The following is a 27959-nucleotide window of genomic DNA, read 5'->3' on the forward strand; positions in this document are numbered from 1 at the left end:
AATGTCAGCGCAAACTACCCGTCAACATTTAAATGAAATGAAAAGCTATGGCAGGAGACCCAGGAGGACCTCACTGCTGACACAGAGACATAAAAAAGCAAGACTACAGTTTGCCAAAATATACTTGAGTAAGCCAAAATCCTTCTGGGAAAACGTCTTGATGGACAGATGAGACCAAGATAGAGCGTTTTGGTAAAGCACATCATTCTACTGTTTACCAAAAACAGAATGAGGCCTACAAAGAAAAGAACACAGTACCTACAGTGAAATATGGTGGAGGTTCAAGGATGTTTTGCTGCCTCTGGCACTGGGTGCCTTGAATGTGTGCAAGGCATCATGAAATCTGAGGAATACCAAAGGATTTTGGGTCACATTGTGAAACCCAGTGTCAGAAAGCTAGGTTTGCGTCCGAGATCTTAGGTCTTCTAGCAGGACAATGACCCCAAACATATGTCAAAAAGCACCCAGAAATGGATGGCAACAAAGTGCTGGAGAGTTCTATAGTGGCCAGCAATGAGTCCAGATCTAAATCCCATTGAACACCTGTGGAGAGCTCCTAAAATTGCTGTTCAGAAAAGGCGCCCTTCCAATAAGAGAGACCTGGAGCAGTTTGCAAAGGAAGAGTGGTCCAAAATTCCGGCTGAGAGGTGTAAGAAACTTATTGATGGTTATAGGAAGCGACTGATTTCAGTTATTTTTTCCAAAGGGTGTGCAAACAAATATTAAGTTAAGGGTGCCAAGAATTTTAACCAGCCCATTTTTGGAGTTTTGTGTGACATTATGTTCAATTAGCTTTTTTTCCTCCCTTTTTTTGTTTTGTTCCAATACACACAAAGGGGATAAACATGTGTATAGCAAAACATGTGTTACTGCAATACTTTTTCTGTGAGAAATGCTTGATTTTCTGGCAAAATTTCTGGGGTGCCAACAATTTCGGCCATAACTTTGTGTTTATGTATGTACGTATGTGTGTATATATATATATATATATATATATATATATATATATATATATATATATAATATACATACACATACACGCTTGTATTTGTTTGAGCTTTGGGGTGCACACCCTAATGCAATAGGCTGCACACACCCATGATTATCATGGGTGTATTAGTGCATGAAAAATACATATTTTCTTTTATTATAGTCTACTAAATTGATTGTGTTTGATGCCCCAGTCAGCACTCAGAGGAGGGGGATGAGATTTAGTTAGGAAGGCAGGAATTTCACACAAGAGTGAAATCTTAATCCCCTCTGGAATTCAGAGTCTCTTTCTGAAATTCATTTCAGATGGAGTAAATTTTTAGCAGCTGGACTTTTCTTTTGGTGAACATGGAGGGAGAGACTAATGAATAATCTAGGTTGAACTAGATGGTCTGGTGTGTTTTTTCAACCTGACTGTACAGTCAGGAAAATAAGTATTTGAACACCCTGCTATTTTGCAAGTTCTCCCACTTGGAAATCATGGAGGGGTCTGAAATTGTCATCGTAGGTGCATGTCCACTGTGAGAGACATAATCAAAAAAAAATAATCCAGAAATCACAATTTATGATTTTTTAACTATTTATTTGTATGATACAGCTGCAAATAAGTATTTGAACACCTGTCTATCAGCTAGAATTCTGACCCTCAAAGACCTGTTAGTCTGCCTTTAAAATGTCCACCTCCACTCCATTTATTATCCTAAATTAGATGCACCTGTTTGAGGTCATTAGCTGCATAAAGACACCTGTCCACCCCATACAATCAGTAAGAATCCAACTACTAACATGGCCAAGACCAAAGAGCTGTCCAAAGACACTAGAGACAAAATTGTACACCTCCACAAGGCTGGAAAGGGCTACGGGGAAATTGCCAAGCAGCTTGGTGAAAAAAGGTCCACTGTTGGAGCAATCATTAGAAAATGGAAGAAGCTAAACATGACTGTCAATCTCCCTTGGACTGGGGCTCCATGCAAAATCTCACCTCGTGGGGTCTCAATGATCCTAAGAAAGGTGAGAAATCAGCCCAGGACTAAACGGGAGGAGCTAGTCAATGACCTGAAAAGAGCTGGGACCACCGTTTCCAAGGTTACTGTTGGTAATACACTAAGACGTCATGGTTTGAAATCATGCATGGCACGGAAGGTTCCCCTGCTTAAACCAGCACATGTCAAGGCCCGTTTTAAGTTTGCCAATGACCATTTGGATGATCCAGAGGAGTCATGGGAGAAAGTCATGTGGTCAGATGAGACCAAAATAGAACTTTTTGGTCATAATTCCACTAACCGTGTTTGGAGGAAGAAGAATGATGAGTACCATCCCAAGAACACCATCCCTACTGTGAAGCATGGGGGTGGTAGCATCATGCTTTGGGGGTGTTTTTCTGCACATGGGACAGGGCGACTGCACTGTATTAAGGAGAGGATGACCGGGGCCATGTATTGCGAGATTTTGGGCAACAACCTCCTTCCCTCAGTTAGAGCTTTGAAGATGGGTCGAGGCTGGGTCTTCCAACATGACAATGACCCGAAGCACACAGCCAGGATAACCAAGGAGTGGCTCTGTAAGAAGCATATCAAGGTTCTAGCGTGGCCTAGCCAGTCTCCAGACCTAAACCCAATAGAGAATCTTTGGAGGGAGCTCAAACTCCGTGTTTCTCAGCGACAGCCCAGAAACCTGACTGATCTAGAGAAGATCTGTGTGGAGGAGTGGGCCAAAATCCCTCTTCCAGTGTGTGCAAACCTGGTGAAATACTACAAGAAACGTTTGACCTCTGTAATTGCAAACAAAGGCTACTGTACCAAATATTAACATTGATTTTGTCAGGTGTTCAAATACTTATTTGCAGCTGTATCATACAAATAAATAGTTTAAAAAATCATACATTGTGATTTCTGGATTTTTTTTTTTTGATTATGTCTCTCACAGTGGACATGCACCTACGATAACAATTCCAGACCCCTCCATGATTTCCAAGTGGGAGAACTTGCAAAATAGCAGGGTGTTCAAATACTTATTTTCCTCACTGTATGTAGCTTTGGGATCATGCCAGGACTGATCATTGCAACAACGTCTAATGCCCCATACACACGGTCGGACTTTTGACCGGCCAAAATCACATCGGAATTCAGATGGAACATGTTCTCTGTCTAAACTCCGACGGAATTCCTCGGAATTTCCGATGAAAAAAATCACGGACTGACTTCCTCGGAAATTCTGATCGCATTAGAAAACTTTGAGGCTGCCATGGCAGACTTCTCATTTTGTAAATGTTGATGACCTGGCTATGATTCATGTCAATCCCCATGATTCTAAACTTTGAAAATTACTAACCAAAAACAAGTATTGAGATAAAGATTTCATATAAATTGAAAAAATATATTACGTCAGCTTAAATTAATTATCAAGAGAAATATATACTGCTTTTGGGTCAGTTTTATTCTTATTTTTTAATTAGCCATGAGTAAAGTGCAGCAACCCCTTGCCACCAATCAGACATTATCTATCCTTGGTCTTCACTAAACTGATAAAATCTGCTATTTAATTAGTTGTCACTAAATACTGCTACACTACATGTTAGGAGGTAGTGTATTGTAGAACTCTTTGTCCCGTTAATCATGTCAGTGCTTTATCGACAGGTATACTCCCTAGGTGGCATTCCACGGCTGATACGTCTTCTGAGCAATGACGATGAGGAAGTGCAGCGGGCAGCCTGCGCGGCTCTCAGAAATCTGGTGTTCGAGGACAATGATAACAAGCTGGAGGTGTGTGAGCAGAGGGGGATGCCAATTCTACTGAGCCTGATGAGAGATACACAGGACCTGGAAATAAAGAGACAAATCACAGGTGAGGCCTCTACTGTTATATATTGGAGGTGGTAGAGGTGCCATAAAGCCAGATATATTTGCCAACAACCAGACTTACGATTTAGGCCTTGTATAGGAATGCTGAATCTGAAATGGTAACAATGGACTGTTGGGCTTTCAAGCTAAATATTGCGATACTAATTCAAAGTATCTCATATCTCCCAACTTTTTGAAATGGGAATGAGGGACACCTATCAGCAAAAGTATGCAGGCATAGGACACACCCCTTGCCACACACCCTTAACCTCCCTGGCGGTATGATTATTTCAGAAAAAAGATGCTGAAAGCGGTACCATTATTTGCAAGGAAATTTGGCGTTTTATACTGTAGGCCTGTAATTCTTAGGAATAACTAACTTAAATCTGACCAAACCAGAGTCTAATAGGCATCCCGGGTATGACATTTTTTTAAAAACAAAATTATAAATTATAATATAATAAATAATTATAAATAATTATAACAAATAATAATATAATTCTAATAAAAAATATTCAATAATGTAATCAACTCAAAATCACTGAAATTTGCTCAGTTGCAGAATTGTCGCTGTCATTATTTTTTTTTTTTTTTTATGACGAATTTCCCCACAAATCGCTATCGCACAATTCTGCTAGTGATTATAATTTATTATCACTGTTTTCTAGCTGATCTAAAACCTATTTTGACATAAAGGGACACTTTTGGTTGCTATGGACAATCTACAGTTTGCAGGGAGAAAGAACAGTTTTTATTATATAAAAGTGCATGTAGGGCACTGGGCAGACCACTAAGGACAAGGGGGGTGTGTATTTTTTACATACAGTACTGTAATCTATAAGATTACAGTATACTGTATGTATAGTGTTTGTTTACCTTTTTGAATTTGGCGCCGATCTCCGCCCCCGTGCCTCGTAACGTCGCAGGGAACGGAGATCGGCGGCACAGGAGGACACTGTGTGAATCGAGCGAGGTCCCGCTCGCTCACACAGCCCGGTGGCATCGCTGGATCCAGGAACAAGGTAAGCCAGCATGCGCTGCAGGCTCTGCATATCTACCCCGAGCGTGACTCGGGGTTACCGATTTTGGCACAAAAAATCCACCCCGAGTCACGCTCGGGAATACCGCCAGGGGGGTTAAGGGATAATTGTACAAAAAAACAAGATTGGGTAAATCCACAAGTTCTTTTTTTACCACTACAATTAGTTTATATTGGCTTTTGGAATTTTCACAAATGCAGCAATTTAGAATTCAGATGAAAAACACTTTTTGATAGATACAAAGTGCATTTTAAATACATCTATATAGATCAGACCAAAATGAGGGACCAATGAGGAGGAATGAGGGACATTGCTCAAAATCAGGGATAGTCCCTCGAAATCTGGGACAGTTGGGAGCTATGGGCTACCTGCTCACTAAAATTACATTGGGGTTGATTTACTAAACCTGGAGCGTGCAAAATCTGGTGCAATTCTGCATAGAAACCAATCGGCTTCCAGTTTATTTTTTTTTGCCAAAACTTACTTGAACAAGCTGAAGTTAGAAACTGATTGGCTATCATGCACAGCTTCACCAGATTTTACACTCTCCAGTTATATTAAATAAACCCCATTGCATCAATCAAGGCACTATGGGCCTGATCCACAAAAGGGATACGCCGGCGTATCTACTGATACAGCGTCGTATCCCTGTTTCTATCTATGGAACTGATCCACAGAATCAGTTTCTCATAGAAATAGGCAGAAGATCCGACATGTGTAAGGGACTTACACTGTCGGATCTTAGGATGCAGTACCGCAGCCGCCGCTGGGGGCATTTCTCGTCGAAATCCAGCGTCGGGTATGCAAATTAGCACTTACGGAGAAAAAAAAAACGAAGCGTAAAAGCTTTGTGGATGTCCGTAAGTATTAGTTTGCCGTCGCAAAATTAGGGCTGCTTTTACAAGGTGTAAAGTTAGTACACCTTGTAAAAGTATACCCTTCTATCCCGCGTCGCTGTCATTTTTTTTTTTTTTTTTTTCCCGCCGCAACTTTTTTTTTTTTTACGCCCGCCGCGATTCTCAAAACCGCGCAAAGCACGTCGGGAAAATAACGTCGGGAGCATGCGCAGTACGTCCGGCGTGGGAGCGCGCCTAATTTAAATGGGACTCGCCCCATTAGATTAGGAACGCCTTGCGCCGGACGGATTTAAGTTACACCGCTCAAAATTTCTAGGTAAGTGCTTTGTGGATCGGGCACTTAGGTAGAGATTTTGCGGCGGTGTAACTTAAACGGGAAAAATTAAGTTACGCCGGGTTTTTGTGGATCAGGCCCTAAAATCTCATATAAGCTTTGACATGTTTGAAAAGTAATTTTTCAATTTTTTTTTTAAATCCGCAGTTTTCATTAAAATATTACCCGTTCAAGAACTTCCTGCTATGGGATGACAACATTCTTGGTCTCCCAGTTGTGCTCCTCCTGATTCACAGTACTTAAAGTGATTGTAAATGATCACCTTGTAAAACAACTCATTCAGTTTAAAACAGAAATAAAAGGCAAAACATTTTTGTATAAATATTAAAAAAACATTATAAATAACCTTTTTCCCCTTTTTTATAAGTAATCACATTCTCTCTGTTCTCATCTGCATAAGAGCTTGGGGGAGGAGAAGCAGCAGTACACTGATGTTCCCAGTGAATGGCGGTTCAGCAGGGGTGTGTCAGGACTCATGACATGTCTGGTCATTGGAGGAGAGCATGCTAAGTTCCAAGCATAGCTAGAGAACTGACCATGGTGTGTTCGCCTGCTTAATGTGGTCTGTTTTTAAAAGGAAAGCAGAGGGATGGTCAGGAACACCATGGATTTCAGTTAAAGGAAGCAATACAAACAGAACAGGATACTTTCTCATACAACTACATGGTACAGCAGGCACATATCAGGAATATGAAGTGTTGGGGTAACAAATGCTTTTAAGCTGGGCATACACAGATGACATTTTGGTCAGTTCCTGATGAACAGGGCAAAATTCACCTCGTGGGTGGCGCTGTCAGCATCCTCCCACCGGCATTCTTCAATTTCCAAATCAATGAAGCCGGACAGAAAATTGTCACCCAAACAGTGGCTATATCCAGGCAGATGCAGATGCTGTACAGGTAGTCTGACATCTGCCAGCACCAGCTGTCAGAATACAACAGCTGCATTGATAGATGTATCTATCTGCGCTACATAGTGTGCATGGCAGAATCAGTTAAATTTTTTGAATTTTCTACGTCCAAATTATTATTTTTTGTTTTCTTCATGCAAAGTGAAGAGAAGTATTCAGAATTTTCATTGGTGTCAGTGCAATAAAATAGCCAAAACTGCACGAAATATGCCTGTGCATTCACCTTACATTCTAACAGGTCTGCTCGTTGATATGCACAAAAAAACCTTAAAGTGTTACTAAACCCAGTATTATGAAAATAGTTCACCCCCCCCCCCCCCCAAAGTGCCCACAGCTTATAAATCTTCTTTTTACCTTGAACTACTGCTACTATATACCTTTTTGGATGATCTGTATACCACGGTTACATGATAAACTGCACAGTTTCTCCAGTGCTGAGAGTTTCGGTAGGAGGAGATTTCCACTACAGCCTGTATACACCCACATGTGTGATGTCAATATCATGTGACCTGGCTAGCTCTGAGAACAAGTAAATGTTCTCTCCAGCATAAAAATCACAACTGAGCATGTGCAGGTCGGCTACCCTGCCTGTGTTAGCTGGTTTTCCCCAGGAGGAGGTGCAGGAGGGGAGGATCTATGCATACAGGATAAAACAGCCTATTTACACAATGCAGAGGATTAACCCCTTAAGATCAACAGTGAGTATAACAAGTATGCTATGCTGCATATACAGATTGATTTTACTGTTGTGGGTTTAGTAACACTTTAAATCTTAAAAATGTTTTCACTGCAGTATTTAATAAGGAACGGAATTTCAAGTTGAAATTATTTTTCATTGCAAAAAAACAGGGGTGAACGAGCCCCAAGGAAGCCCCTAGAATGATATGACAGTTGCCCAACCCTGACGCATTCAGCCAGATCAGATCAGGCAATATCTCTATGTCAGTGAGTGGTCCTCAAGCTAGTTGGCTGCTTATCATCACTAGTTACAGTCCATTGGGCAGGCTAAAATAACATGTTGCTGGTGAATGAATTTATGCAGGTGACGATAGGATGTTGTTCTAGGCGTAAAGCGACTCAGTGTTCTAAGGAAATGGCCTGGAATATGAGACGTGTCCGCTATCTCATGATGTTTTATGAATCACGCTGCCAAGTTTCTGACAAGCCTGTGCCAAGTGTTGACAAGCTATAGACTGATAGGCACAATGGCTGAGCACACAAGTTGGATGTCCTGCAAGTGCAGCGGCCTACCAGCCCAGCAAATTATGGCAAAACAGACCCAGGGGGAAATGTAACCCATGTGGTCCTACAGGGGTAATAAAATGGTTCATTACCCTACTGAAATCACCCACGAACATTAGACCAGTCTTTCTCAACCTTTTTTTTAGTTAAGGCACCCTTTAAATATATTGGGCAATTTCAAAGCACCCTTTATAATTTATGGACAGTCTCAAGGCACCACCCCATTCTAAAATGTAAAATCTATTCTAATAATTTGACATAATGCAGCAACATCCACACAAAGTAGGACACCCAAATAAAGGGGATATATTCCTCCAAAGCAAATACTCTTTTGCAAACTGGTACTGACTAGTATTCCAATATTTCTCTTCTCCCTCCGTTTTTTTCCATTACTCAGCTAATGTGACCCCAATGCTGATGGAGAGGGCCAGAAGAGGGGGATACAAGGATGCTGTGCAGACGACTCATATCTTCCATAATAACTGATAGTCATTAGGACGCCAGCAGCTAGAAGGTCGTAATGGTGCACAAGGGAAATCATGTTGCTTTGTCTAACTAAATGGCAGACTTATCCACCCGCTGGCTTGTATACCATTATTGGGCAATTTTTTGGCATTATGCCAAGGCACCCCTGAAGATACCTCAAGGCACCCTGGTTGAAAAAGGCTGCATTAGACGATAGTCATCATGTACCAATGATATTTCCAAGGATCTTTCTAGAAATGTTTAAGAAGCACTACGGTTGTTGGCCAATTTCTGAAATAGTCTATGATTGCCAGGAATCAACTTTCCTACAAATAAGTGGCAGGGAGTGACAACCAGAGTCATAAAGAACATGCACAAATGGTCCACTTCCTGTTTATGAACTGTATTGTTTGCAGGCGCCTAAAAATTTTCTTCTGGTTCATTTTCTAGACCACTGCCAATGCCGTACCTTCTCCCATTGACTGTAAAATGACAGCTCACTAAGGTGTCAATTACAAAGCCTTGCATATCTCCCCTCCCTATGTCACTAAACACCTGCTGAGGCCTGAGGATGCCTGGCAGGTGCCCTTCTGTGTGCTGGCAAAGAAACTGTGTATTGTGGTGTTTTTTTCTTTAAACTGTAATGAAATATTAAAGTGAAATTTAGTTTACGCTTATCTACTGCAGCAGTACATTACTGCAAAATGCAGCATGTTTGCATTTTTCCACACTGCCATTGCACATCACACCACAAATGTTTTCTATGAGCCCTTGTGATGACTGGTGTTGCTGTTGATCTGGTGCAGAAAAAAAAATGTAAACAGGTCCCAATTGTGGAAAAGGTCTCTGATTTAGGTAAATGATTACAGAAATGGGCTAGGGTCAGGCTAGAACTTTTATTTTCCCTCCATCTGCTCAGTAAGGAGCAATTTTTAGTTTAAAGTGCATCTAAATCCTATTCTAAAACAAACCTATTTAACAACAACCCTTGTCCTTGTAACTTGTTTCAGGTTACAGTACCTGGCCCCACTCGCCCCCCTTAGCCCCTTACTCTGTGACAGTGAGCAAGGGTTCTTTTCCCCCACAGCTGCTGTCACATTTAAAATTGGCACAGAGATCTGTTAATGCATAATCTACCACCATAGGAGATGGTCTTGCAGTCCTCAATGGACCATGAATGCGTTGATCAGCACGCTCATTGTCTATTTGAGGGAGAGTGTCCAGGAGCCTGACATTGGTCCTGCGATGTTGTGATTGAGGGTGCAATACTTTCACCTTCGTTTACCACACATGAAAGCATGCAATCGCGTATCGTGTTTACACTACGCCGCCGTAACTTAGCGAGGCAAGTACATGATTCACAAAGTACTTGCCTGCTAAGTTACGGCGGCGTAGCGTAAATCGGGCGGGCGTAAGGGCGGCTAATTCAAATTCGGCTGAGGGGGCGTGTTTTATGTTAATGGGGCTTGACCTGAAGTGATTGACGTATTTTACAAACGGCGCATGCGCCGTCCGCCTACATATCCCAGTGTGCATTGCGGCTAAGAATGCCGCACAGTCCTATTGATTTCGACGTGGACGTAAATGACGTAAAACCCTATTCACGGACGACTTACGCAAACGATGTAACATTTTCAAATTTCGACGCGGGAACGGCGGCCATACTTAACATTACTATTCCAGCTATTTGATGGAATAACTTAAGGCCTGCTAATGCGTTACGTAAACAGCGTATCTGTACTGCGTCGGCCGGGCGTACGTTCTTGAATAGGCGTATCTAGTGATTTACATATTCTACGCTGACCGCAATGGAAGCGCCACCTAGCGGCCAGCCTAAATATAGCACCCTAAGATCTTAGATAGGTTTAAGTGTATCTCTGTTTGAGAATACACTTAAACTTAGGTCGGCGCAGATTCCGAGTTAGGTCGGCGTATCTACTGATACGCCGGCCTAACTCTATGTGAATCTAGCCCATAGTTCAAAATTCGTCCACTTCAGCAGGGACTGTCGACTTTTGTCGAATGGGATGCTGGAAAATGTATATTCAATGGGTGTCTGCAAAGTTGATCAGTGTGTACTGACAACGGAGTACAATAGCACAGCGGGACAGATTTCTCCATCCACCTTGCATGTGTGGATGTGGAAACCACTGGTTAATAAAAAATAATTAAATAAAATGACTCATCTACAGCCGGCTTTAACCTAGGTGAGGTGGCAGAAGAAAGCTAGTAACAGCCTGTTTTTCATCATTTTTGAATTTTGAAAAACAAAACTGTTTTCCTTAAGGCTTTTAGTCCAGCAATCGACTTTTAGATGAGCGTGATGGTTTGTTTTTCTCAGAAGATTCTGCAATCAGTTTCTCTCATGTCAGTGAGAAATGCTGCACATTGTAGATTGATGCAGATTCCCAGCCCTGTCACATGGAGCACAAAAACAGTCTAAAAATACATGTGTGCAAGGCGAGGAAACTGCTTATTAAATGAAGGTTTTCATTGTACAGAACACATTCTGACTTCTTATCATAACATCTACCTGGAAGCAATTCTTGTTGTGTACTTTGATGTGTAGTGCCCACTTGTACTATATTATAAGGCATAATTGTAGCTTTAAGAGCCAGCATATCATCCTATCAGGGAGTATGATCAGCATACTTGCGGCAAATACAGTAAGCTAGATACTAGTGCATTGATCCCTCCTGCTGGACTACAGAATGCACAATCCGCTTAGACAGGAAGGTAGGCACTTGCTGGATTTCTGTCAGGATCACATGTATTTTTCTATTCTTGCAACCTTTATAAAAATACATAGTTTGGGAATTATGTGTGCACTGAAGAGATGTAGTAATGTATTATTATTATTATAATTTTTAATAAGATGATTTTGCCCTAAAACGTACTTTAACCACTTCACCCCCGGATGATTTTTTCCCTTAATGACTAGGTCATTTTTAAAAACAAATTGCTTCATCGGTTTAGACCAATATGTATTCTTCTACATATTTTTGGTAGAAAAAAAAACGCAGTAAGCGTATATTGATTGGTTTGCACAAAAGTTATAACGCCTACAAAATAGGGGATAGATTTATGGCATTTTTATTATTTATTTATTTATTTATAGTATTTTTTACTAGTAATGACCTGCGATCTTCAGCGGGACTGCGACATTGCGGCAGTCAGATCGGACACTGTTGACACATTTTAGAGACCATTGACATTTATACACAGATCAGTGCTATAAAAAATGCACTGATTACTGTGTAAATGTCACGGGCAGGAAGGGGTTAACACTAGGGGGCGATCAAGGGGTTAAATATGTCCCCTTGTGTGTGTTTCTAACTGTGGGGGGATGTGACTGACTAGAGGAGGAGACAGATCGCTGGTCCTGATTAGTAGGAAAAGAATGGGGATTTGTGTGTTAACATGCACAAATCCCCGTTCTGGCTCTTGTGGCCGCGATTGCGGGTGGCTGGCGTATTTTGCGCCCACCGCCCACACTCATCGGGTCCCCCGCCGTGCATTGGGTGTGCCTGCTATTTCTCTTTTAAAGGAGGCGACGTCGATTCATGGGAATGAGCCGACCAGTCTCCGTATAATGACGGCGGCTGGTCGGAAAGCAGTTGAGCACTATTTAACATCCCTTATCTACAGTTTTACAAATCATGCCCTTAGGCTGGCCATACATTATACAATTTTCTTATTCAATTTCCTTTAGATTTACTTCCAACCATGTAGTGCAAGGGCCTGCTTGATTGCATAACATTTTAAAGTGTTTAGGTTTGACCTCATATTATATGGTTTTGGTAAATCTAAAGGAAAATTGTATATTGTATGGCCAGCCTTTAAGTGTCAGTAACCCCACATCATAAAAAAAGTCTAAAAAAATAGTGTATTATATGCTGTTCATACTTACTCAGTCACTATGCAATTCGTTAACTGCATTCTGCAAAAAAACCTGGTTGATCATGTTGTTCTCTATCTCCCCCTGCTGTCCAAGTCCCCAATGCAGCTAGGGATTTTGCAGAGCAGTGTTAGCAGCTCTGCACATGCTCAGTTTTCAGTGAGTTTCTATGCTGTGCATTTCCTCGTTATCACATCTGAGCAGCCCATGTGACTATAAAGTCCCACATGTGGGCGTATACACAGTGGTAAATGACTGCCCACTCCCTCCCTCCTCCTCCATACTCACTAGCCAGCTAAACACAATGGGGATGGGATATTACATGTAGATTGATGGAGCCTTCATCTCCCTCTTATTCTAAGACACAGGCTGGAGGGGCATGAAACAACCTGTGACTGGCAGAAATCCACCCACACTATGTTATTGCCAAAACATAATAAAGATTTGATTTCCAATATATATTTGTATGACAATTTAAAATAGTTTCTTGATGTTAATTATTTATTTTTACTCTTTACTCTAATTTTATTTATTTAAATTTTTTAACATGTGACCAGCAGCAGAGTACTAGAAGCTCCTCATGCTTATGTTTTCCTGCGGACTGGCTGGGAAAGAGCTGGGTCATGTGACAGCTGTATATCGATTAGGATTTTTTATTTTTATTTTTATTAAAATAATTACAGTGCCATCATCCTCATACAGAAATAGAAGGGACAATGTAAATTACACAGTGTGGCCCGGTTTCACAAAGCACTTGCGCCGACGTATCTCAAGATACGCCGACGTAAGTACAAATGTGCGCCGTTGTATCTATGCGTCGACCCACATACTAAGATACGCCTAAAAATAGGCTTCCTACGACCGACGTAACTTGCCTACGCCGTCGTATCGTGGGCGCATATTTACGCTGGGTGCATTTGCCGCTCCCATTGATTTTCTGTGCACATATGCAAATGAGGTAGATACGCCGATTCACGAACGAACTTGCGCCCGGCGCATAATATACGCGGTTTGCGTAAGTCGTACGTCCGGCGTAAAGTTATTCCCCAATTATGAGGCGCAACCCATGCAAAGGTATGGACCAGGGAACACAAGCTGTCGTATCTTTTGTCGTTTACGTTGTACGTGAATATGACTAGGCGTAGGTTACGTTGACGTCGTAGGCAGTGATCCATCGTATCTTAGGGAGTAGTTCCGACGTGATTCTGAGCATGCGCACTGGATGCGTCCACGGCACGGCGCATGCGCCGTTTGTTATTCGTATCTTTATGACGCTCGGCCCATCATTTGCATGGGGTCACGCCTCATTTGCATGGCTCACGCCCACTTCCACTTACGTTGACTTACGCCTAAGAAACCCAGCGCAGATTTGGTGGCAAGTGCTTTGTGAATTCGGTGCTTGCCTCTCTGCGCTGCGTTGGCAGATGTCTGTGAATCCGGGCCTGTGTCTTTAGTATCACTATAATGTTCACCACAATTGTGTATAGCTTTTGCTTTCCGTGCCCCATTCATATAATGCAATTAATTTCCTTTTTTTTTTCCTGTACTATATTGTAGAGTGTTTTTATCCCAGATCTTTAATAATTGCAGGCTTACTCTGGAATTTATCATCCAATGACCAGTTGAAGATTATGCTGATCCGGGACGCTCTGAGCAACCTAAACAAGAGCATTATCATCCCATGTTCCGGCTGGAAGGAGGGCGAGTACTCCAAGAGCGACATGATGAACGATTCTGACATCTTCCACAATGCCACCGGTTGTCTCAGGTAATAATATGTAGCTGGTAATCTGATGATTTTATAATAATTTAGGAAATAGGCTAAATTCACAATGCTTTAGCATCTGCCTGTTTTCAGCCATGTAAATGTAACTTTCAACTTTCAACAATTTCATTGGACTGTTAGTTTTATGACCTGTTTGCTTGTGAATTGAGCCTACTGCCTGTGGGCCATATTCTCGTATATTTCCCGAGGGCGGCGCGTAAGCCATTTACACTCCGCCGCCCCAACCTACAGGAGCAAGTGCTGTATTCCCCAAACACTTGCTCCGTAGTTTGGGGCGGCGGAGTGTAAATGGCCCGGCGTAGCCACGTGTATCTCCAAGGGGGCGGCTTCTATTTAAATTAAGCGCGCCCCCGATTCTAACGAACTGCGCATGCGCCGGGCTTAAAATAGCCCAGTGCGCATGCTCCAGTTCTCAGCGTAAAACGTCAATGATGCCGACATGTGCGTCATTGACGTAAAGTCGTATTCAAGAACGACTTAGGGAAACGACGTAGCCGACGGAAAAACACGACGTGGACCCGACGCCATACTTAACATGGCCTACGTGGGACTTGCGTAAACTTACCCCTCATATAGCAGGGGTAAGTTTACGCTTACGCAAACAACGTTAGCGACGGTTACGCGACACGAATTCGTTCGGGAATCGGCGTATCAGGCTCATTTGCATAAACAAATGAGACCTGAACGTAAACGCCATCTAGCGGCGGGCGGAGTAATTACATTTAAGATCCGACAGTGTAAGTGACTTACACATGGCGGATCTTAGTCTGCATTCACATCTGAGCGACAAAACGCCCGACGCCGGACGCTTCTGCCGCTAGAGGGGAGAATTCCCATTGCTGTCTATGGAGATGGTTCACATCTCAGATGCGGAACGCCTGTCGCCTGAAAAAAAGTCCCGGACCCTTTTTTTCAAGCGACATAGGCGTTTTCCCATTGACAGCAATGGGAAGACTTAGAAAAAAAAAAAAAAAATCGAAGGTTTCACACTAGCGGCAAAATACGCCGCTACCGCCGATCGCGGCTGTCGCTCAGGTGTGAATGCAGCCTTAAGTGTATCTATGCGAAAATGATTCTAAGAATCAGTCGCATAGATACACGGGCCAAAAAAGAGAGATACGATGGAGTATCCTTACTCAGAATATGGCCCTGTGTGTTTTGATGACTGGTGAAACTTTTCTTCATATTTTATTAAAAAAGTCTAGTTAAAAAAATTAAAAAATATTTTAGTGTTTATTCACACTAGGTCCGTTTAGCGGTGTTGATCAGTATAGATCTATACAGGATGAACTCAAGGACACATAGAAAACAATAGTTTTTTACGTGCCTTGTTCATCACAACATGCAGCAGTGGTGTATTTTGGTTTTGTGCTGCCTTAGGCAAGACTAAAACCAGGCACCCCCCAATCTAAATTTGTCCCATCCCAGATGCTTTAAAATTGCGCACGTCGTGCAACGGCGACAAACTACGTAAATGTTATTATCCATAGGCGGACACTTAAAAAAGCCTTTACAGGTTACCACTTTAGATATACAGAGGCTGTCTGTTGCTAGAATTATTGCCCATTCTCTGATGTTCGTGGTGATACCTCACATGTGTAGGACGATCACTTTTTGCGTGCATGTAGGACCAACACGTACTTTCGCCTTTGCGTGCGAGCATGGAAGGATGGGGGTACATTTTTTTATTATTATTTAAAATAATATATTTATATATATATTTTTTTTTTACAGTTTTTTTTTTTTTTTACTTTTATTGCTGTCACAAGGAAGGTAAGAATCTTTGTGACAGCAATAGGCATGTGACACATACTCTTTATGGAGCGATATGGGGTCTGAAAGACCCCAAACTCATCCTCTGCATGTAAAAGCATTCAAAACACCAATATCAGTGTTTTTGAATGCTCTAGAATTTTAAAAACTGGCGCAGACGGTTTCCAAGTAAACCGTAAGTGATGTCATGTCATCGCTTCCAGTTTACTGTTACGAACAGATGAACAAAGCTGGTCGCTCGGGTCTCCTGGTTGGAACGGGAGAGCCCGAGAGAGATGCTCCAATTGTTATTGCAAGAGCCAACCACCGGCTCCAAAAAACGATACCAGGGTGATGCCTGCAGCTGCAGGCATCATCCCGGTACAAGTGCCGCCCCCCTGAAAAATGCCGCCCAAGGCAAATGCGGTAGATACGCCCCTGCCATACAGGAGTGTTGCATAAAATGTATATGCACATTACAATTCATACCGTGTTTCCCCGAAAATAAGCCTGGGTCTTATATTAATTTTGGTAACCAAAGACCCAGTAGGGCTTATTTTCGGGGTAGGGCTTGTCATGTGCTGATTTCTCCCCCAATCTCCCTCCCTGCCTGTCAGAAATCACCAGTGGCCAGTGGAACCGAGTAAAAGTGCCTGCAAAACTCAAGAATGCTCCGGATTACAGTATCAGATAATAAAAACTGTACCTTTCTGCAGTCCATGTGTGACAAACAGCTTCACATAGCGCCGCACCCGTGTCCCGCCAGAGCACTGCAAATGAAGGGAGTCCGATATCCCCCGCAGAAGAGAGGAGAAGAGCAGCGGGACATCAGCTGAGCGCCGATATGCGCTTCCATGGCCCGCCAGGAGCTCTTGTTCCCGCTCCGAGCACTGAGGGGAGGGGCCAAAATCCCCCGCTGACAGCTGGCTAAAAAGAGGAGAAGAGCAGCGGGACATCAGCTGAGCGCCGCTATGCGCTTCCATGGCCCGCCGGATCTCTTGTTCCCGCTCCGAGCACTGAGGGGGGGTCAAAATCCCCCGCTGACAGCTGGCTGAAGAGGAGGAGAGCAGCGGGAGGCCAGTTGAGTGCCGAGGGTAGGGCTTATATTGCAGCCTTCCCTGAAAATCACAATAGGGCTTATTTTCGGGGTAGGTCTTATTTTCGGGGAAACACGGTAGCCACGTGTGCATAGAGTTTAATACAATGTTTGTTGACTTTTGATAAAGTTAAAAAAACATAACAAAGAAGAAAACATTGTGATGGATTGGTACAATAAATCACAGCAGAGGTGCACAAAGCACACCAGCGGGTCTGCATAATGAACAGTCACCATTGTGAACAATCCCTTAGCCAGAGTTCAGCTTTAATACAGTTCTTTGATATTCATAATATTGTTGCATGATGAAAACGTTGAGATTGAAATGTGTGATCTATGTGTGGTGAGCTGGTTTATACAAAAATTTTTGTATGGAAGGTTGTTTTAAAATTCATCCTTCATGTTCAATGCAGAATAATGATTACCCCTTTGATTAGCTGTGAAGTTACCACAAAACATTATTGCTACATTGTAACTTTTCCTGACACTGCGCAAACTGTTATGTAAATGCCTTTTTTCACAGGAACAGGAGGAAAGTCCCAGCTGTCATGCTAGTAAATGCGACCAGAAAGCTGCAGAGAAGGAGGAAGCGCTGGGTGTACTATGCATGTCCAAAGTAATTTGATTACCTTTATTGGGCATGTGTAGCACACCTGGGGCCGGATTCATAAAGAGATACGACGGCGTATCTCCTGATACTCCGTCGTATCTCTGAGATCCGACGGTCGTATCTATGCGCCTGATTCATAGAATCAGGTTACGCATAGATCTCCCTAAGATCCGATAGGTGTAAGTGACTTACACCGTCGGATCTTAGGCTGCAACTCTAGGCCGGCCGCTAGGTGGCGAAACCATTGCGGTCGGTGTAGAATATGCAAATGAGTCGTTACGCCGATTCACGAACGTACGCTTGCCCGTCGCAGTAAATTTACGCCGTTTCCGTAAGAGATACGTGGCGTAAAGATAAAGCTGCCCCCTAGGTGGCGTAGCCAATGTTAAGTATGGCCGTCGTTCCCGCGTCGAAATTTGAAAATTTAACGTCGTTTGCGTAAGTCGTCCGTGAATGGCGCTGGACGCCATTTACGTTAACGTCGAAACCAATGACGTCCTTGCGACGTCATTTAGCGCAATGCACGTCGGGAAATTTTAGGGACGGCGCATGCGCAGTACGATCGGCACGGGAACATGCCTAATTTAAATGATCCATGCCCCCTACCCGGATCATTTGAATTAGGCGGGCTTGCGCCGGAGGATTTATGCTACCCCGCCGCAACTTTTACAGGCAAGTGCTTTGTGAATCAAGCACTTGCCCATAAAACTTGTGGCGGCGTAACGTAAATGAGATACGTTACGCCGCCCCAGAGATGCGGCGACTATACGTGAATCTGGCCCCTAATGTCCAAAACTGGTTAACCCCTTTGCGCTTGTCGGAGCCAGCCATTTAAGGGGATCTTTATGCCAGGATGTGTTGGACCTCTGCAGAGAGACCACTGTCTCGACACAGAGAGCAAGTATCCTTCTGTGCAGCATGCTGGCAGGGGACAGGCTTTTTTAAGGCTGTGGCTTTATTGTTTTTAAACAAAAGCCAACTACAGACTTTTGTAGACTTTTTTTTTTATGCACCTGGAATGTATTTAGCTGATGTAAATTGAAGGTTTAATTGAGCTTTAAAGGCTTAATTTTTCTACAAAGCAGAGCATTAAGGAAGGAACGTAGCCAAGGCCACTTTTTTCTCAGGGCTCCGACAATTAAAGTCATGCTCCTTTCAGAACTCTCTCTTTATTTTCAGAAAGCAGACTTACAAAATTCTTTCCTCCTCAAATCGACTACTCGGCTGCCAGGTCTCCTGACCATTCCTGTAAATCAGGTTGGCAGATTTGGCGTTTGCTATTGTCTAAGCTCAATGGTTCTTTCAGGCTGAAACAATTAAAGTAATCCTCAGACAACACATCTCGAATCGGAGGAATTCTTTATATGTGAGAAAATAAATTAACAAGAAATATGTGATGCCTGCCTGACTCATAAGGGAAGCCATGACAGGGCAGGACAGGGTTGCATTCGGCGGGTGGTACTGCCAGCTGAACATGACAGGAGCCGGGAAGGATACATTTTCGGTGCACGTGTACACCCCCGATCTGCCGCCTTTGGCCCGGGTTCACGTAGGAGATCGCATCTTTGTGCGGGCGTAACGTATCCTATTTACGTTACGCCTCCGCAACTTTGACAGGCAAGTGCAGTATTCTCAAAGCAAAGTTGCGGGGGCGTATCCTAAATAGGCGGGCGTAAGCCCGCCTTATTCAAATGTGGAAGATGTGGGCGTGTATTATGTAAATGTATTGTGACCCCACGTAAATGACGCTTTCTCCGAACGCCGTCCGTGAAAGTATCCCAGTGCGCATGCTCCAAATTAACCCGCAAAAAGCCAATGCTTTCGACGTGAACGTAAATTACGCACAGCCCTATTCGCGAACGACTTACGCAAACTACGTAATCGACGGAAAATTCGACACTGGCCTGACGTCCATACTTAACATTGGTACGCCTCATCTACGTCTCATATAGCAGGGGTAACTTTACGCCGGAAAAAACCTAACGTAAACGGCTTATCTGTACTGCGTCAGCCGGGCGTACGTTCGTGAATTGGCGTATCTAGCTGATTTACATATTTCTAGGCGTAAATCAGCGTACACGCCCCTAGCGGCCAGCGTAAATATGCAGTTAAGATACAACGGCGTAGGAGACTTACGCTGGTCGTGTCTTTTACAAATTCTGGCGTATTTGATTCTTTGAATCAGGCGCCAAGATACGACGCCTCAGACTCAGAGATACGACGGCGTATCTGGAGATACGCCGTCGTATCTCCTACGTGAATCTGGGCCTTTGGGTTCAAAGGCCCATTTACACTACATGCAGTGCAGTGCTTTATTTTCTGCATCAAAAAAGCATGGAAAGTATGTTACGTAGGATCCAATGGCATAGTTCACGCCAGCGCAGTGTGTTCCAGTGCTTTTAATTTCCTGAAAAAAAATCAGGCGCCAAGATACGACGCCTCAGACTCAGAGATACGACGGCGTATCTGGAGATACGCCGTCGTATCTCCTACGTGAATCTGGGCCTTTGGGTTCAAAGGCCCATTTACACTACATGCAGTGCAGTGCTTTATTTTCTGCATCAAAAAAGCATGGAAAGTATGTTACGTAGGATCCAGTGGCATAGTTCACGCCAGCGCAGTGTGTTCCAGTGCTTTTAATTTCCTGAAAAAAAAGTACAACATTCTGGGCCATATTCTCAGAAGAGTAACGACGGAGTATCTCAGGAAACTCCGTCGTATCTCTCTTTTTTGACCAGCGTATCTATTCCTAGAATCATTTTCGCATAGATACGCTTAAGATCCGACATGTGTAAGTCACTTACACTGTCGGATCTTAAATGTAATTTGCCGCCGGCCGCTAGGTGGCGTTTACGTTCAGGTCTCATTTGTTTATGCAAATGAGCCTGATACGCCGATTCCCGAACGAAATCGCGTCGCGTAACCGTCGCTTACGTCGTTTGCGTAAGCGTAAGGTTACCCCTGCTATATGAGGGGTAACCTTACGCCAGTCCCACGTATGCCATGTTAAGTATGGCGTCGGGTCCGCGTCGTCTTTTTCCGTCGGGTACGTCGTTTTCCTAAGTCGTTCTTGAATACGACTTTACGTCAATGACACACACGTCGGCGTCATTGACGTTTTCCGCAGAGAACTGGAGCATGCGCACTGGGCTATTTTTAGCCCGGCGCATGCGCAGTTCGATCGAAACGGGGGAGCGCTTAATTTAAATATAAGCCGCCCCCTTTGAAATACGCGGGGATACGCCGGGCCTTTTACACTACGCCTCCCCAAACTACAGAGCAAGTGCTTGAGGAATACGGCACTTGCTCCAGTAAGTTGCGGCGGCGTAGTGTAAATACGCGAGGCCGCCGCAGATTATTGGAGAATCTGGCCCTCTGCTTTTTTCTGGAATGCAGCAAAGCGCATCAAAAAAGTGTTAAAACCGTGCATGCTGTAGGATGTTTTTGTGGTGTGAATAGGCAATAGGGAGAACAGTTGGGGTGTGGCAATAACACAGTCCAACCTGTTGTTTTTACTTCTCCCCCTCTCAACTACAAGTGTAACCAAGGCCTTAGTTTGGCTGTTTGCTGAACCTCCAAACAAGCAAAAATCATTCATGTCATAAACATTTCTCTGTTTCCTATAGAGCTGCATTGTCTAAAATAACTGACTGCTGTATAGCTGCGCTGTGACTTGTAGTTCCTCCGTAGCATAAAGGTTTCTGTGTGCTTGGGGCTACACCTGTTCTCTTACCGCTCAGTCATTTCACATACACAATGCACACAGCAATGCGTTAATAATTTACAAGGTGTACAGCTGGTGTCACATCATCAGAGGACGTGCTTAGGGCTTCTGTCTGCTGATGACAACAAATTATAACCCCATGTTGTCTAAAGCCTCATATACAGGATCGGACTTCCATCTGACTTTTCCGTGGATTTTTGTCCGAATGGACGTTGGCTGTGTACTTGGTATGCATACACACGGCAGAACATTTTCAGACAACTTTCACCAAATCACATGTTTTTTCAGCTCTTTACCGCCACCCTTTGGGCAACTTCTGCTATAGTTGTCTGATGTTTAGCATTAGTTCTGAGTATGCGTTTTTGTACTTTGGATTTTATCATCCATCAGACATTTGTTGTTGAAAAGTTTGAGAGCATTCACAACGAACGTTTGTCTGTTGAAAAACCAACAACAATTGTTCCGATGGAGCATACAGGCGGTCGGATTGTCCGATAAAACATGTCCGTCGGACCGTTGTTGACGAATTGAAGTGGAACTCCATTACTATGAAGGAATAAGGATGTCTGCCACTTTTTTGTTAAAGTGGAACTATAGGCAAATCTTTTTTATTTATTTATTTCCATTTTGGATAGAGTAAAGCCTCGTACACACAACCGAGGAACTCGACGGGCGAAACACATCATTTTCCTCGTCGAGTTCCTTGTTAGGCTGTCGAGGAACTCGACAAGCCAATTTTCTCCATTCCCGTCAAGGAAATAGAGAACTTGCTCTCTTTTTGGCTCGTCGAGTTTCTCGACAGTTTCCTCGATGAAAATGTACACACGACGGAGTTTTCTCGGCAAAAAAATATCTCCAAGCAAGTTTCTTGCTGGTTTTTGCCAAGAAACTCTGGCATGTGTACGAGGCCTATGGGAGGGTTTTAACCTCTGTAAAGTTTATTTTTGCCATCTTTGTCCCATTGGGGGGATTTTCCTTCACTTCCTGTCCTATACCCAAACAGGAAGTGAGAGGAAAATTCCTGCAAATTAAGGGGATTTCTTGGGGCCCCTCAGGTCACCAGAACAAGTGTCCCCATTGGAAGATGTCCCCTCTATTACTTTTCTGGGGACAACCCAAAATGTGGGATTTTCTTTTACTTTCATGTTCAGTGATAATGGTAATCAGGACAAATATAGAGGGTGGTATGCAACATCTTTGGAGAAGTGTATACTTCCTAATGTGCTGCACATAAAACACACATAGGTAGATTCAGTAAGAGTTAGGCCGACTTATCTGTAGATAAGCCGGCCTAACTCAGAATCCACGCCGACGTATGTTTAAGCGTATGCTCAAACAGAGATACACTTAAACATATCTAAGATACGACGGCTTGCGCCGTCCTATCTTAGATTGCCATTTTTTTCGGAAGGCCACTAGGTGGCGCTTCCATTGCGGTCGGCGTAGATTATGTAAATGAGGTTGTACGCCGATTCACGAACGTACGCCCGGCCGCCGCAGTCGATTTACGCCGTTTCCGTAAGGCCTTAGGAGGCCTAAAGTTATTCCACCTATTAGGTGGAATAACAATGTTAAAGTATGGCCGCCGTTCCCGCCACGAGGTTCGAATTTTTTACGTCGTTTGCGTAAGTCGTCCGCAAATCGGGAGTTACGTCGTTTACGTCCACGTCGAAATCAATAGGCCCGTACGGCGTACTTAGCCGCAATGCGCACTGGGAAATGTAGGCACCCGGCGCATGCGCAGTAGCCAAATAGCGTCAAAAATGTGAGGTCAAGCCTCATTACCATTAAACACGCCCCCCTCCAACCCATTTGAATTAGGCGCCCTTACGCCCACCGCGTTTACACTACGCCGCCCTAAGTAAGGAGGCAAGTGCTTTAAGAATCATGTACTTGCCTCTCTTACTTAAAGCGGCGTAGTGTAAACACACCTGAATGATGCCTGCAGCTACAGGCATTGTTCTGATATTTCCGAATGGTCGCCGGAGTCTCTATGATGATGAAGTTTTCTTCTTTTTTATTAGGCTTCCCAGCCTAGCGGTGAGATGTTTGGTCTTATTGACCCCATATCTCACTGTAAAGAGGTCCTGTCATGTCATATTCCTATTACAAGGGATGTTTACATTGTCGCTGCGAACGGTAGAGCGAGAGCAATAATTCTAGCCCTAGACCTCCTCTGTAACTCAAAAAATGTAGCCAGTAAAAAAATGTAAAACGTTGTCTATGGGGATTTTAAAGTACCAAAGTTTGGCGCCATTCCATGTGCGTGTGCAGTTTTGAAGCATGACATTTTAGGTATCTATTTACTCGGCGTAACTTCATCTTTCACATTATGCAAAAAAATTATGATTTTTACATGTAGGAGCGAAGTGTCAGAATTGGCCCGGGCCTGAAGTGGTTAAAGATGACATGTTTACAGATGTTTATGTTTACAGATGACATGTTCTCTTTAATTCCTTTTATCACAGCAGACACAGTACTGTAGTGCTATTTAGTAAACACTAGCCCTGTGGATCGACGTGCCAGGTATGGTTTCACAGGTAGATTTAGCACTTGGCTCCTGGCAGGATGTTTACAGACCAATGTACTTGTTGAGTCTTGTACACAAAGTATAACACGAAATACATTACTTTAAAAGGAATCAGTTTGCACTTGGCAGGGAGCTGGAGTACAATGGGCTGTACATGGAGGACTAGAATTGTCTAGAGAAAAACGCAGCCTAGGATTATCCTGAATAATACATGCAGGCAGATGTTCCAATTACTCCTTATGGGGCATTACAACGTGGTGCTGACAGATATGAATAAAATATCAGACAAAACAAAATATTTAAAGGAGTGAGCCACCCAAACGTGGTATTTTAGTTGGGATTGAAGCCTGGTGGGCTGAGGCAGCTGATGGCTTCTTGCATGTCTTGGATACACCAACAGTGCGATCTCCCTCCATATCTCCTGGCTCTGCTCCTGACTATCAAGGAGTTTTGGGTGTCTCCTACAACCTCTGTGCATTTCAGCTACTTCTGTTACATTCTTGGGTCTTCAAACTACAGCCCTCCAGTTGTTCAGGAACTACAATTCCCATCATACCCAGTCATGTCTGTGAATGTCAGAGTTTTACAATGCCTCATGGGATGTGTAGTTCTACAACAGCTGGAGGACCATAGTTTGAGGATCCCTGCTCTATAGCATAATATAAATTTAAAATCCAGCAGGGATGGTGGGAGCCCCTCAAAATGCACACAGCAAGTGTGCAGACCCGGGAACTCAGCTTAGGGATGGTGGAAAACCCTCTTAGCATCTTAGCGAAACGTGTTGACCAGCTGAGGTGGCCCGATATACAGAATATTCCTTCTGCCCTGATCACAAGTTGTATCGATGGTTTGAAGGGTATAGAATGTTATGTCACATATTTTGGTTTTAATGATTGTAGTTATCTTCTTTGTTCTTATGCTATTGTAGCGCTCACCCCCGAAGGAGCCGCTGGTTATAGATTGGGATGGTGTGTTACCTCTGTGAGCTTCTAGGGGTAGATGATGAGAGCAGCAATGATGGAATGTCCAAACAGCAGGTGTCTTTTCTTGTGCTTTATTTTTACCCAACATGGTAAACGACAAACTTGAGGTAGACAGTAGAGATGCATGAGGAGAAGAAATAGCAGACTCAGGCCCAACAACACATAAGCAATCCTGCTTCCAACGACACTTTTACTTTCGTCGCCACTCCTGCTGGAGTGGGTATAGTGTACCTGGACAGGCCTCTCGCACCGACATGGCAGCCAGAGTATAACTCGGAACTTTGAGGGAAAAGATCTCTGCCACAGACCCTCCCTAGAACTTAGATCACGGAGACAATCCTCCTTGGTAGAATTTGCGCTTGAATTTTCCTCAGGTAGTTTTCTCCTCAGGTTATCGACTGACAGGTTGCTGACATCCAACCTCTCAGTGTCCGGTTACCTCGATCCCCGATGGATTTTCTAGGCCCTGTTGGATTGCCTGCCTCTCTTGGCTCTCCTCAGGCTGACTCCCCACCGAACAGCTATCTCGCTTGGGATCCTCTCCTCAGAACTTGGGGACCCAGTCGAATCCTGGGGCCCCGCCACAGCTTTAAATGTTCCGGGCCGACATGGTCCCGGAACCAGGAACATCGCGTGGCATGCGCACCCCGGCCTGGTAGGCCATATCACCGGGGGCCGTGATGTGCGGTCACCCTAAAGGTGGGTGACGCACCAGGAACAAGAACCAGAACACGAACCCCGCCCAATGGCGTCTGCTCCAGAAATACCCTCTCCCAGCATGCCCCGCGAGGGAAAAACCCTCCTGATTGGCTGCTGGCAAAAGGCACCCAACCTGGACTCCACTGGCGCCACCTGTCGCTCCGGGGTGGTATAGCACCCCAGCAACAACAGAATGTACCCACAGTACAGCCCAGCTGAAACAGAGACCCAATTTAGACAAATCAACCGGATAAGAGCTAACTAACTCTCTCATCCCCCCTTAAATTTAAAATAGCACCTGTACAGAAAGTACACAGGCGCTACACTATATTAGCATGTTTTAAACATTATAATAATAAATAATGTTTTTTGGTCTCATGGTTAAATTGGTCGTGAAAAACGGTCATGTGTAGGCTTCAGAGCATTTTTCTCGACAAGAAAAATGGTCATTAAAAATTTAGAACCTGCTCTATTTATTCTCGTCGTTTTTCATGTCGTTTTTCTCGTCGTGAAAAACGGTCATGTGTGCGCTTTAACAAGGGGGGAAAAAACGCGCATGCTCAAAAGTTATGAGATTGGAAATTAGCATAATCAGCCCAAAGGGTGGCGCCATTCGAATGGAACTTCCCCTTTATAGTGCCGTCTTATATATTTGTACGTCACCGCTCTTTGCTTGAGCATTTTTTATCACGATCGTGTGTATGCAAGGCAGGCTTGAGAGGAATCACGTCGAGAAAAATGAAGTTTTTTTTCCATGACATGAATAACGGTCGTGTGTACGCGGCATTAGGGTCTATAGAGAACGTTTTTTCTCAAGATCTATTTGCATGCGGTACGGGTAGAGGTCCTCTGTTTTTGCACTTAATCTTTGCATTGTCATAACTGATACAGGATGACTCTGCTAAAGCTTTTTGTATTAGTACTGCTTGGACCTTAAAGAAGGGGGTATGCCCCGAAAGCTTGCCCTGAAAGTTTGGATATGTGTTCCAAAAAAAATATCATGAACTCAATGGTACTCAAATTGTGCACTAATACCGGTACAATCACCTAAAACATAATACAAGAGGAAAAGCCTAAAATGGTTCATGGACCAAACAAACAGGGGACTAGGAGGAACCACCACAGCTCACAATTTTTTATTTTTATTTTTCTTCCACATGTTCGTGCCTGTTGGAGGCATGGCATCCCCATAAAGGTTTTGCCCTTGCAGCTCCCATGACAGACATCCAGCCTGGGATGTAAATCATTCTTAGGAGATCTTCCTAAATTTGGTGTAATATATACAGTATATATATATATATATATATATATATATATATATATATATATATATATATATATATATATATATATATATATAGGATTCCATTCAAGTAGCAGGTCTGAATGACATTATAAGAACTTTCAACCAAAATTAGCTGACATAGTGATGGCAAGAAATTATCTGAGGAATGATTTTTTAGAATTCCCGTACAAAGGTTAGAACAAATTCTACTAGTACATGGACAGCTGTGCTGTCTGGCAGTAATGGCAGTTAACATATTGTATGTGTATCTCAGCTATATATTTGATATTTGCTTGTGGTTTACAGATGTCAGCATGTGGCAATGAATAAAAAGAAGAGCCTGGGGCTCCTCTGCTATCAATCACTGGGTCTGTCTGGGAAGACATGGTGCAGGTTATGCAATAAGAGTTTATGATGTATAAAATGCCAGACGTTTCCTCATCCAGGAACCAATCACCTGTCTGCTGGGACGGGGCTGCCGACAAGGCTGACAATGCTTGCGCTATTGTGTCAATCACTGCAAACCTGAAATGGCCACTGCAAGCTATTAAAGCATTTCCAAAGCTCAGGTCAGAGCCTCTGTACTAACAATCCGATGTTAGTACATTGATCTCCCCAACTGTGCTATTGTGTTCTGACAGGGATGGCCCCCAGCCAGAACACTCTGGTAGCCAATGGCTGAGAGCGCTGATCGGTAACTTTTTAGGTCATGCTAGTTCAAAAAACATATATAGTATAAATAGCCGCGCCAATCTAAATACATTCAAATAAATGTCAGTCAATGAATGCAAATTGGTAAAATCTCCATGAAGACAATAACATCAGATGGAGCCTTTGGTTTGCTTGATGAATGACACTAGGTTCTTAGAATTTGGTCAAACCACGAACACCCAGGTGACATGCATGCATTTAGTGCAA

General features: G+C 43.4%; 1 protein-coding gene across 3 annotated transcripts in view; it reads left to right on the forward strand.

Moving 5' to 3' along the window:
* Nucleotides 1-27959, forward strand: part of PKP2 (plakophilin 2) — a 143599-nt gene that overhangs the window by 91422 nt on the left and 24218 nt on the right. For all 3 annotated transcript variants that reach the window (XM_040345580.1, XM_040345579.1, XM_040345581.1), the window contains exons 5-6: nucleotides 3627-3834; nucleotides 14167-14344. In XM_040345580.1, the coding sequence (XP_040201514.1) occupies nucleotides 3627-3834; nucleotides 14167-14344 (386 nt within the window). The remainder of the gene's footprint in view (nucleotides 1-3626; nucleotides 3835-14166; nucleotides 14345-27959) is intronic.

The sequence above is a fragment of the Rana temporaria genome, chromosome 3 (assembly GCF_905171775.1).
Source record: "Rana temporaria chromosome 3, aRanTem1.1, whole genome shotgun sequence".
NCBI lineage: Eukaryota > Metazoa > Chordata > Amphibia > Anura > Ranidae > Rana > Rana temporaria.